General features: G+C 37.9%; 1 protein-coding gene and 1 pseudogene across 1 annotated transcript in view; both read right to left on the reverse strand.

The window, feature by feature from the left end:
• Positions 1 to 11,365, reverse strand: part of LOC105293770 (coiled-coil domain-containing protein 6) — a 48,959-nt gene extending 37,594 nt beyond the window's left edge. Inside the window, exon 1 of the mRNA XM_023532020.1 lies at positions 11,219 to 11,365. Coding sequence (XP_023387788.1) covers positions 11,219 to 11,224 — 6 coding nt within the window. The 5' untranslated portion in view covers positions 11,225 to 11,365. The remainder of the gene's footprint in view (positions 1 to 11,218) is intronic.
• LOC111741435 lies at positions 5,129 to 5,247 on the reverse strand (annotated as a pseudogene).
• Positions 11,366 to 13,654: the final 2,289 nt, after the last annotated feature.

Below are 13,654 nucleotides of genomic sequence, written 5' to 3' on the forward strand. Positions count from 1 at the left end.
ATTATATAACGGATGATTCACTGCAGTACTGTACATTGTCATTGGAATTAGGATTACATAAAGGGTTGCTCCTTAGGATTCAGCATGAAAAATATATTAACATAACTGAAAAAGCCATAAGCAAAGATACAACTATAAACCAGTAAAATTCTAAATACTAAAACTTGAGCATTTTCTTATTGTTATCCACTGATTATGTGTGGAGTCCCAAAGCAAACTTCCAGCCCATTAAAAAATACAAGTATAGCATTAATTTGATCTAAAACAGATTATACTTAAACATCATTCAATAATCATTGTCTTAACAATTTACAAATGCTTTCTGGAGCTGTTTCAGTAACACAGTCCTTTTATATAAGAGCTTCAAGAACTCCCCACTATATGATTTTTATTTCAGGCAAAATTCTCTCTAGCAGCAGAAGCATTAAAAATCATTCACCTGAGAGCACCACCACAGGTGCACACGCAGGCTGGCTGGTTAGCCAGGCCAGTATGCCCCCCGTCTGCCAGATGCCAGGCTGGGTGAAGTGTGTTTGCAAGTCTAGGCTTGTTGTCCATCCAAGTCCACGCCAAGCGAGGCAAACCTTCCGACCACCAGCCTCAGGACTCAGCTTTCTCAATGCAATTTGAAAATAAACTCAAGATGCCCCACTTCTCTTTTAACACTAACATTTCTCTCTGTGTAATAACCATAGTCCTGCAAGCAACATCCTTGTTTTACTGACACCTACCAAAGCCTAGAGCTATCTGCACTGAACAAAACAAAGGCCACCATAGGACATAGCTACATTAAGATACTGGATTATAAACAATTATCATGTTATTAACATGAGCTTTGAAAAACAGTTCAAAACTATCCCTCAGAACATTGAGTCTCTCTCAAAAACCAACTTTTCAACTGTTCCACTGAGCAGAAAGTCAGCCTCCCACTTCAAACTCAATACATCTCCACTAAACGCCTTACAGGCCCACATTCATTCCCGCTCCCTCCCACTTCTGTTACTGGTACCATTATTCTCAGTCAACACCTCACAGCTCATCAGTTACCAAACGGCATGAAGTCAGCCTCTATAACAGCTGCCACACACAACTCCTTCTTTCTGTGGTCATGGTCTCAGTCTAGCTCAGGTCTTTCATTCCTCTCCACTGGGCTACCGTATAAGTCTCCTGACGGATCTCCCTGGATCTAGTGTAGGTCATCCTGGCAGACAAACCCTATTATATCAACACACAGCTCATAAACTTTCAGTGGCTCCCTATGACTTGCAGACTAAGTCTCATTGGCATGACTCAAGTCCCTCCACGACCTAGTCCCTATGAAAGCTTCCCATGCTTTCCTCCTATTTCCACACTCAGCCCAAGTGACAGTGTAAGGTTTATAAATGTAAATGCCTTCAGGGTCCAAGCATCCAGAATACAAAGAATGGATGAGCCTAAGCACTAGGAGTGGTGGCAACTGTGGTTAAAGGCAAAACTTATAAGTTGTTTTAAAATGAAACACACCATGCTGGCCAAGCACTTCTGGATTCCACTCTGATCCAGGGGCTTACAGACTGCAAGCCCTGCTGGTCACACTGACCCACCGTAAGACACGCTGCTGCACATTTTCTGCCCCCTGCTTACACTGTGCCCTCTGCTTAGAGTCCCTGAATCCCTCCCTCCAAATTACTGAAACTGGAGGATGGCTCAAAAGATATCTTCCACAGTGCTTCAACATAAGGTATAGGAACCCTCCTTTAAGCTGTGACAAGGAATTGTATTGTATGGTGTTTTTCACATCCTTTCTATTATAACTTCTAAAAGCAGCTAATGCTTCAAAGCACTAGTTATTATGTACAAAGCACTTTACATACATCAATACTCTCAATCACCATACTCTACAGCAGGTACTACCGTCTGCATTTTACAAAGGATGAAACACAGCTTAGGGAGGTGAGGTAACCTGCCCAAAGTCACATAGCTGGTAAGAGGTAGATTCAAGGTGAGAACCTAAGTCTCAGGCTTCAAGACTGTCCTTACTCCTGATATGTGCTGCAACCCTCGAGCACCCTTACAGGGCTGCAAGCATTATGAGGAGCAGTGACCAGGACTAACTCAAGAACATCTAGAAAAGGCTTACCAGTGCAAATACTGATTGGATGAGTGATAATATCCTTACTTCCTATAGACTGTTTACCCCTAGATTTAGCCTCAGGATGAACAAAACAAGGAGGCAAGTATAAAGGAGACCATTAGTAGATGTATTACTCATAGGTGACTATCACTCACATATAACACTGCCAGCTCCTCCAAAGCCCCGCCTATCACCTTTTCCTGATCACAGCCCCACATCTGCTAGAGGTAATCACTCTCCTGATTCTTAAGGTATTCACTTCCTTGCATCTTTTTTCTTTAAAAAATTTTTTGCTGCTTATGTGTTTACTTCTCAACATTAGTATTGCTTGATTTTGTATTCTTTTTCGTCTAGCTTCTTCTGCTAAATGAATTTGTGGTTTCATTCACCCATGTTAGTGAGTCTAACTGTGATCAGTACTTTTATTGCCTTATAGTATCCCACTGAATGAGTATATAGCAATTTATCTACTCTACGGGTGATGGGAATTTGGGTCATTTCTAGATTTCTTTACATTGACGAACACCACCACAAAGAACATTCTTCTACACATCTGGTGCACATGTGCACACATTATGAAATAAATCCTGGAGTGGAACTGCTGGGTCATAGACGATGAGTATTTTGTCTGCATTAGGTAATGCCAGATTGTTTCAAAATGGTTGTAACCATTTCCATTCTCTGACAGCAGTGAATGAGAATCCTCTAGTAATATCTCACCTTTCCTGATTACTAATGGAGTTGTATACTTTTTTGTTTACTGACCATTTGGTAATCTGCTTATGTGAAGAGTCTGTTCAAGCCTCTTGTCAATTTCCTTCTGAGTTATCTGTTTTTCGTTTCGCAGTTATATATGTTGTAAATATCTTCTCCCACTCCTGCATTCTCTTTACATGATTTCCTACAATACATCTTTGGTTCTCTTCTCTAGGCATTAATTAATCAATGACAACACTCTCAAATTTATATTATGAAGCCAGATGTCTCTGCTGAGAGAACCTCTGTCCAGCTGCTTATTTGTTATCTCTATTTGGATGTCTAGACATCTCAACTGAACTTCTGACCTTTCATTTCAGGTCTACTCCACTTTCTGTCTTTTCTATCTTAAATTATGGTAATTCTATTCTTCTAATCATTGAAGCCAAAACCTCTAAGTCTTCTTTGATGCTGTCTTTTGCTCACACCCACTCCTAATCTATCCTGAAATTCTATAAAACATGCCTTTAAAATGCATCCAGAAACAATAGTTACCATCTTCACTAAAATCCTAGAATAATCCACCCTGTCTCTTGGTGTGGATTATAGAATACCCTTGCTCTCTCTTTGGCCTCCATTTCATAAACTCTTCTCAACATAGCAATCAAAGCAAGATCACTGCACTATTTTGCTCAAACTCCCCCCAGTGGCTCCCATCTTTGAGTGAAAATCAAAGTCTTAACTGTGGCTCAAAAGGCCTTACCTGATCTGCATGCTGGCCATCAAAGCCCCAGACCCACTACCTCCCAATCCCATCTCTTACTCCTCCTCCCTGTCCCTCAAGGCTCTACTCCAACTACATGGACCTCTCTGCTGCTCCTCCTACACGGCAGGCACAATCCCACCTCTAGGCCTAAGGAATTTCTTATTTTCTCTGGTTCTCATGCTTTTCCCTCAGAAATCCACATGACTAGCTTGCTCTTCTCCAAGATTCTGCTCTGATACTACCACAATAAGCAACTTATTTAAAATTTCAACGGCCCCCATCTTTTACAGTGTTCTATTTTTGTCTGTAGCAGTTAATACATTGTCAAGATTTTGGTAAGTTTTCACATTTAACTGGTTGTTGCTGATATAAAGAAATACTCTTAATTCTAATTACTTACCTAAGTTCTTTAAGATTTTCCAATTACCCAACCATAAATAAGTAGCAATTTTAATTCCCCTTTTCAATGCTTACGTCTTTTCTCTTTTCCTTGCTTTTCTGTACTGGCTAGAAATCTATAAAAATGATGAACAGAAGTAAATACAGCAGACATCCTGGTCTTGTTCTTGATTTTAAAGGGAAAGTCATTAACTTCTTAATTCGACACAATGTTTGGTAGCCTTTTTGTAGACACTATTTTAATGTTTAAGTTCCATTCTTGGTCCACTATCTTTTTATCATGAATTGTTACATTTTATCAAGTCCTTTTTCTCTATCTATTAATGTGAACATGATTTTTTAATTTTTATTCCGTGAATGTGGCAAATTACACTTACAAATTTTTTATTGTAAAACTAACCCTGAATTCTTTGTATGAATGCAACCTGGTCGTGATGCATTATCCTTTTACTATAGTTAAATTCATGTTCCTTATATTTTATTTAAGATTTTTGCTGATTGACATTTCACTATAATTTGCCTTTCTTGAACTGTACTCGTTAAGTTCGAGAATGATGTGAACCTTAAAATAAGCTGGGAGGCATGCATACACACACACACACACACACACACACACACACACACTTTTTTTTTTTTTTAAACTTTAGAACTTAAAGAAGAATAAAATTATTTCATCATTGAATGTTTGGTACAAGTCTTAGTGAACTATCTAAGCCTGGAATTCTTTTTCTAGGAAGGCTATTGATCACTGATTCAATTTCTGTAATAGTTAGAAAACTCACATTTTCTATTTCTTCCTCATTCAGTTGTAGAAAGTCATGTTTTTCTAAGTCTTTGTCCGTTTCATCTAAAATTTCAAATGTATTGCCATTTGTTATTCATAAGTTATTCACTTACCTTTTGAATGTTTGCAAGAAGAGCTGTGATGTATTTCCGGTTTCCTAACAAAGTTTCAAGCTTGTCTTTTATTTCTTTGAATGTAGTAAGCATGGTTGCTTTGTAGTCCGTATCTGATCATTTCGATATCTAAAGTATCTGTAAAGTTTATTTCTGTTCTATTCTCTATATTGGTTTACCATTCATGAGATCTCATATATCCATAGCCTGGTTCTTCTTGTGTGCTGGACAATGTATTTGAAATTTTTGTTTTTTAATACCTATAGCACCTGGTCTTCTTAGGTGGTCTCCCATTCAAGAACTAACCAGGCCCGTCCCTACTTAGCTTCCAAGATCAGACGAGATTGGGCACATTCAGGGTGGCCTGGCTGTAGACCTATTTGAAATTTTAATAGTAGAAACCTGTGGCCTCAACTGATGGTTATCTGCCTCCAGAAACTGCATTCTCTTCTGCCAGACACCATCTAATCTGGATCTATCTAACCCAAAACCAAAGTTTCATGTTTTCTGCTTCACCCAGATGATGTAAAACTGAAATGCTCTTATAGCCTGAAGGTGTAGCTCTTTATCATGCCATCTTAAAGCAGGGGTGATTTCTCATTGTCTCCACTTTTGGCCAGACCTGAGATTTGATTTCTATAACCCCAGCTCCATACAATCACCAAAACCACAACTCAGTTTCTCAGCTGTTTCTTAAGGAAGAGCAAATGCTCTCAGGACAAAAGGCTGGGGTCTTCTCTCAAGTCCCATGTTCTCCTGACTCTCAGCCCAATGGTTCTTTACTATCTTGTTAGTTTTTTAATGCTTTTAATAAAAATGTAAAAGTATTTTGTTAAGCTTTCATTCATGCTCAGTGAATCTAATCTGTCATTTTCTAGAGAAGACAGCACATATATAACTTCTGCAAGGGAGGAAAAGGTCTTTCCAGAAAATTCATTATTATTTAAATGTTATTTCCTTGTCAGCATTCTCAACACAGGGACTAGAATCACACCCTCACTTCTGAGCGAATCCAGTACAATATGAGGCTTCCCATGCACTCAGCACACCTAAAGGGCTAAGTAAGGTTAAGTTTCCTAGATTTCCAATAGCATGATGCTACTTAAAAGTATTAACACCTTTAAAGAAGTATGGTTAGGAAGAAGGTTAAAAAAAGATGCTCCACAAATAAGTAGCCCTTTAGGCTCTGGAGCTAGCCTACTGCACTGAAAATTCATTTTGTTAAAACTAGCAGTTTCCTCTTCTAAGGTATAGAGAATGTTTCACCCAAAGAAAGAATTCATTCTAAGTTGAGATATTATTGTAAATTAAAAGACTCATCATTCTTATCTAGTTTATGAATAAAGAGGAGGGCGAAGATAGCAAGTTATAACTCTGTATTTTAAGGTAATTACTGACATCGCTGACTGTAGTTCATAGTTTAAAAATAAAAAAGAACCTACCCCCAAAATGCAAAACAATGCAACATTAGTAACTGCAAAGTTTTACAAGCATTTAAAAAGCATTTCCAGAAATAGCTATCTTTCAATAACCAAGATTCACCTTTTCAACTCAACATAAAATGTTCACCCCTACTCTGGTGAATAAAGCAACCTCTCATCCTAGCTTCATCTAATTATTTTTATTTTCCCTTTTACTGTTAATTTCTCTCTACTTGCATTTTCTTACATTTTGTCCAAAGTCAGAATGGGAAGCTTCTAAGCCCTTACTCTTGCCCTTAATTTTGGGGAATCTGTGTTGGTACATCAAGTCTAACCACAATGTGAACACACATACACACACTTTGAAAGAAACTCAATGCTTCCTTAAGACTAAAGAACTGCGTCAACATTATACGTTCTAATCATAATGCAAATGATGTTGGACTGAGAGATTTCTGGCATGCTACCAACAGAAAATTTTTGGTTTCTAATTTGGCCTCTGGTGCTTGCAGCATCTAAAATGTCTTAAAAACATCCCGGGGGCTCTCTGCAGATGATGTATCATGAATGCAACGTGTAAGCCTCATGCTCCATGAAAAGAAATGAGAAACAGACAAAGCTGAACATCAGAGAATTTGGAATGAAAAACAACACACACACACACACACACACACACACGCACGCACGCACGCACGCGCATGCACCCCGATGGTTTTGTAAGCTATTAGGTGACAGCAGTTTTTTCTGACCAGCATTAACAGCCCTGAAAAACTAAAAGCCAAGAGGGCCACGCTGGTCTAGCCACTGTAATGAAGAATATATTAAGTCTCTTCTCCCCTGCCATGGGGAGAACCAAGTTTTCATTTGGATGGATGCAATGGCAGTCCTTGAAATTAACAGTTACATACATATTTATCTCCATGACATGTGATTTTACTGCCTGCACAAACAAAATCATTTCATTGCATCTTAATGACCTAGGTAACTAGGAGGGAAAAAAAGGCAGTCTCAGATTCTGGTGTACATGCTTGAGAAGAAGGGTATTGGGAGTCTAGGCTAATTTCTGATACCTGCAGTCATGTCTGCTACCCAGAAAGACAGCCTTTCTGGGGTTTGGGAAGCATACGCTCCAGAAGACTAAATCAATTAAGAAGGTATTGGAAGGAGAAACTACTCTAGAATTGAGGCAAAAAGAGGGAGAAGGCAAATGAATGGCATGCCTTTGTCTAGATGAACAGGCAGATTTGGAAACTTGCTGAAATTCTCCCTCCCAGTTTTATTCCTGTGCTAAGGGAGATGAAAGAATAATGCTGTTGAATGATATCCTTCTGAACTGCTCAGCTATAAATCATTTGGGAGTGGCAGTTTTATCGGTGGTTTTTGCCCACAACTTCCTTCCTTTCCTCTAAATATCATCTTTCAATAGATGCTAGGAAACTTCAAGTACTTTAATTCTAGAAGGCATTCTAATCTTAGGGAGCAAGCTAATAATAAGCCACGCCACTTAGCAAGAGATTCAGAAAACTTATTTTTTAAGTATTTTTAATAATCAATAAGAACGTGCCCCCTATAATTTCAATTATTGCTATAGTGGTATTATCTTCTGAGGACCACATCCAACTTCAAATGTAAATCAAAATTACAATACTATAACCCTATTTATTATTTTAAAGTCTGAAATTTGAAAGATGGATTAGATTGAAATGAATCAGAAATGTATGTAATACCCAGTACTCTTTTTATCTCAATTCTGCTCCAGGGTTTTAATAAAAGGAAGTATGCGCTGACTTTTGACAGTGGCATTGGTTGAGAAGAGTGTAAGCGACAATTATATTTCGTTTCTCAAAGAGTGGGAATTTAGCAAGTATGATTCTAATACAATATCGTTGTCTACATGTGTTATACCGCATTAGACTTTTTATTTAATAAACATGTTTCATATCAAATTCTGATGAAGAGTTTGCTCACAAACCATTTGTTGTAAATTTTAATTACAAATTACGATTAAACTACCTCTCTTCAATGCATTTCAGGGCAGAATTAAGTTCTGATGCAGGCTTATGCTGAACTTACCAGAAGTGTAAGAAGGATCTTTACAGGACAATTTCTAACTAGTCAGATAACTAATCCCACAGTCTGAGCTGAGGACACAGGTTTCTCAGACAAGAGTTTTTATAAACTGAAGACATAATTTTGTATCTATCTATTAGACAGACACAAAAGCAAGGGAGAAAAGCTGCACGGGGTGTGTGTGTGTTGTGTGCGCACACGCGCGCATTAACATATATGGAGGAATTTAAACTATCTCTCAAGCTTGACCTTCTAAAAGGGCAAAGGGATTTCCTCTCTACACCTAAAGAAGCTTGATTCAGTTTTTAAAGTATTAGATACCAGTTCAGTCATAGCAGACTGGAAGGGAGGTGTCTCCTCCATAGCAATAATCTCGGTTTGTTCTCAGGCCCAAAGAATTCCTTTGAAATGCACATAAAAGCAATGTTCAATCACTATGAGAGACAACAGCCAAAGCATAATGACAAAACCAAAACTGTGCTATAAATAGCCTCTCAGTGGCCTTTGGGTGAAAAATGCTAAATACTTTCATGGTGAACAAGGTCAATTCATTCATTTGTCTATTAGTGGCACCTGCAGTACCATTTCTCTTAGCAGGCTTTTCATAACAAAGCTCTATCCAGAAGCAAATGTCTTAGAGAGCCGTATTAAAGTAATTACACAGTTGGAAAAGTCTATTGGTACCAATTACCCTAAAAACCTTCCAGATGGAGAGCAGTTCTTCCACACTGGGTGGCAGAAAATGTGAGCCTTCAACAAAGAACTCGCTGAAACCCTTAAGGAAATATATACTGGGAAGCCTGGAGGATGGATAACGCAGGCCCGCAGGCCCACAGCTCTTCCATCCTCGGCTATCTGAGGTCTTTCCAACTGGCTAACAATAGAAGAGAGCTTCTAGGGTTATTTACCACCTGATGTTTACAGTGAGATATCACCTACCATGACACAGAACAGACATAGCTCTTTAGAAAGATCCAATGCCCCTCAAAAAATTTAATTTTTTAATACATGAATTTTTTTTTCTCCTGACCAAGTAAAACTATTTTTTTAGATATAAGAATTACGAAAGAAAATCACTATATTTCTCCAGGTTATAGCTGTATAGGATGCTCAGAGCTTAAATTTTAAGTCCAAACTTTCTTATGCCAAGTATATTACTATAACTAACTTCCTTTTCTTTTGTACATGGCTCTTATGTTTTCAGTCATATTTAGTATCTTAAATGTCCTTGGAAAGTAGGTGGGTGGTGATGGTCAGAGAATGAGAGGCTGATTATCAACTACACACTACAGAAGTACTCACAACGAAGATGAGTCTTTTAGAGAAAAGGAATGTGATTGGCTAGGTTCTGACTGCTTTATAATGTACTTTGGTCAAAGACTCCAAATACAAACAACCACGAGCGCTGAAAATAAAAAAGGTTTCTTACAGTGTTAAAAATAAGGATACCTGATCACACATCAAAGACAGAAAAACAAACCATAATTGCATCTTCATAGATCTAGAAGCAATGTGCATCTCATAGTTCTAGAAGCAACATGAGGAATAAGTCGTCTAATGCTGCCAAGGTGAGATATAGTCAAAGGCCAAACTTCTCCATCATTTTTTCTCAAAATCGGAATGCACATGAACAAAAACGTGTCCGTGCAATAATTCTGTCATAAAACTCTGCTAGACGCTAATGCCTGGGAACCTCTATTCTTCACATTTCAACAACTGCCATATAAATCAAATTTTGTGCAAGACTGTCATGGTATCTTCAGTAATCAGATAGAAAAATGAGAATAAAAGAAGATGGAGTTAACAGTTGCTCGGACCACTGTATGGTCTTAACGCTAAAGTTTGTATACTAAAGCTTCTGGTCTTTTATAGAATAATCTATGGCATGGATGCTAAGAAAAAAACTTAGGAAGTTTTTTAAAAGCCTCAAATATCCTTTTATTATAACCTCACTAAAATACATATGCCAACCAAGTTAATGAATGAAATTGTTAGTGATGACAGCGAACAGGAAATACAAGGGGGTGTTTCTGCCTTTCAGAGCCATCTGACAAATGTACATATTAATAGTACTTCTAGGATAATTTTATTACCTGTTCACTATTTTGGACAAGCTATGTTAAATAATGAAAGCTCAATATCCTACATACTCTTACGTTCATACTAAGTAATCTCCAAAATGTTTGCACTAAATGAATTTTACTTTTGTACTTTACCAGTAAGCTTTAAGGAAAAAAAAGGGAAGGGAGGAGAGTCTCTGAATTAGAATAATCAAACCTCCCTATATGTTTTGTGAGGTATCTTCTATATACTACTAGTGATTAATGTTAAGTTTTAACAGTTTGATATTTGTTCGGTAACATATTACTTACCTTTGAACATGATTATATATCATTTTAACCACGGAGCACAGGTACTTATTTTTTCCCCCTCTAAAATGGACATTTTACCTTATATCCTCATATTTCAGTGCAGAAGACCCACTTCTGGCTGCCAAAAATGTTTATGTATTCATTATATATTCATCATAAAAGGAGAAAGAAATCTCATACTTGGTGTTAATCCTATATTTCCAAAATACTACATACAGCATTTACTACCATCTGAGGCCTCAGCGTCAGCAATTTCTTGAAATGCTCAGCATATAGACTATCTTGTCTTCCTTAAGCAGGTAAGCTACGGCACCACAATCTTGAGTATACACTGCTGCCATCTTTACCCAGTATTTTTAATCTCCAAAGAACATTAGCTACAACCTCATCAGCAAATGTTTTAAGCAAAGTGCTGTATCAAAGTCATTTTTTCCTAGAGAGGAAAACAGGCAAGGAAGATGAGAGGAGAGAAAAGATAATTTACCTGCATCAATTTTCTGGAGAGCTCATTAGTGAGGAACTCTTCTTCCTTCTCATAATTTACAGCAAGGGTTTCTTTCTCCTTCTGCAAAGCCTGAATTTTCTTGAATAAAGTGTTACTGATGAATTCTTCTTCCTGCTCAGCCCTGGCTTGCTGTTTAAAAAAAATTAAAAGGAAACAAACAAAAAAAAACACATGTTAAGGAAACAGGAAATTTGCTAATTGAAATATAGCTCTTATTTCCAGAGAGAACACCCATTTTAATTAGAGCTCTATTTTTAACTTGAACCAATACACCCCAAAAAGCACAAAACAGAGGAACTCATCAGCAACCATGAACGTGAGTACTGCTATTACTCCAAAGGGCCTCCTTGTACTACGTTCGGTCCCTCTTCTTAAAGGGATAGTTCAAAGAAATTAACAAAGAAAGACTGTTTTGCAGTTTCTAGAAGCAATCCCAAGTCAATAATCAGAATACAAAGCTCCTTCTCATATGGCAAATAAGTTCAATTCTGGGGTATGTGCATCAACTCATAACTCTCCATAAGTCACTACATCTCAAAGGGTTATACAGCAGGTCCTCACATAACGTCACTTTGTTTAATATCGTTTCGTTATAATGCTGATGAGATGCTGTAGGAACTTAACTCTTATTTATATCAATCAGCCTGTGGTAAAATTGGTTTCATTATACATTGTTTGGCTGCAGTTCCAAGAACCTATCTCCAATGTTAAGTGAGGGCTTACTGTAATTAAAATACCTAGGCAACATTTTTTTTACTGGAGCAGAGAAATTCAACTTGCTTAATATTATGTCACCTTTATGATGATACTGGGAGGGTCTGGACATGTCAGTAAAAAGCACTATATGAATTCATTTACACGTTCATTGAGTAGCTACTGGAAGGAAATAAACCAAATGGTTAAAAAGCAGTTGTTGCAAAGTAGTGGGAATCCAGGGGGTGAAGAGTAGGGGTAGATAAGCGGAGTTTCATTTTTTACTTTATTTCTCTACCGGGAAGTTTTTGGAGGTGAGGGCAAGGACAGGCATTACTGAATTTCAAAAAACACTAAAAGGGGGTCAGGCACAATTCAATGCAGATGAAAATGTCTTTTGTAGATCCCTCCCCCTACCTATGTTTTAACAGAATAAACAGAAAAACCAACCACCCTTGAAGGAAATTCATCTTTTCAGAAAGGAATACTTGTTCCAAAGGGACTCAACTCTATTCAAAACACTTTTTAAACCACAACATTTTGATACGTTAATCTCGATTAATGCATTCCTGTTTCAAATGCCAAGTCAAGGGTGGGAGAGCTACTGCCAATTCCAAGCCTCGGGCACCTGTCACTCATAATAACAAGCGAGACAGAGGACAGGAGACTAACGGGCACCTGCATTAAACAATTACCAGGTTTTACTGTAAAAGGTCCATCAACCACTCCCAACTCTGGTGGGTTTAGGTTTCCGTACATATTCACCTACTTCCTAACAGGCACGGTATGCGGGGTGGCGGCAGGTGGTGGTATCCATCCTCCCTTCTCTCCATCACAGTGGCCTGGAGGAAGTTTGCCAGTTCCTGGAACTGCTTTACCAAGCAATTCCACAAAAGAGCGCCACATGTGGTACTCAGACTGAAAAACACAGCTACATAAAAAGTGGAAACTTCAGGAGAAGGTCCAGCACTCTGGTTCTTTAAGAAATCATTTGGGATAGGCCAGGAGAGTTGAGCAATTAAGAATACATCACAGCTAATAAATTTTTATTACCAGCTAAGAGCATCAAGTGAGCATTCCCCTAGGTCTCCAGTGGTTTGCTGTATTTTCGTTAGCACTTCTCAATGTCTTATTCTTTCTACTTCTCAGGGAAATCTGCTGAGGATCGGTGCTTCTCCTCCTCCTTTAAATTAACCTCCACTTGCCTTCAAAATCCATCCTTCATGATCTCATATTAGGGCAATGGAGAGAAATCCAAAGGATTTATTAAAGGCATATTTGACACATATATCTATGCCTGTTATCTGTTCAAGCTACCTGTTTTCTGGTTTTGACTGAAGAAGTCCTGTATAATTTAAATTGATTATTGTAAAATTTACAGAACAAAAGGTAGAGGAACTGTGATGCTTTTGTTGGTGATTCTGCACTTAGAATTCAAAAGAGTGTTTGCCACAAATTAATTTCATTATCAAGTCAGTCTCAATAACTTTTCACAAGTTACCATTCACTATTTTAGACTGGTAAATTTAATCACAAACAGTAAAAGAGAATCAAGACTCACAGGCTCCCCAGACCAGCTTCCCTTTGCACTGGGGCCTAGAAGTGAGAAGTTGAAAATAATAGGCTAGACCCAACAAGTTTATTCATGTAGCTTCTACCCACCCCCCCATTTCATCTAACCATTAAGTTACAACAGAGTTAATGGAAAACAGAACATTAGAA

The sequence above is a fragment of the Pteropus vampyrus genome, unplaced genomic scaffold (assembly GCF_000151845.1).
Source record: "Pteropus vampyrus isolate Shadow unplaced genomic scaffold, Pvam_2.0 Scaffold3, whole genome shotgun sequence".
In the NCBI taxonomy this organism is placed as follows: Eukaryota; Metazoa; Chordata; class Mammalia; order Chiroptera; family Pteropodidae; genus Pteropus; species Pteropus vampyrus.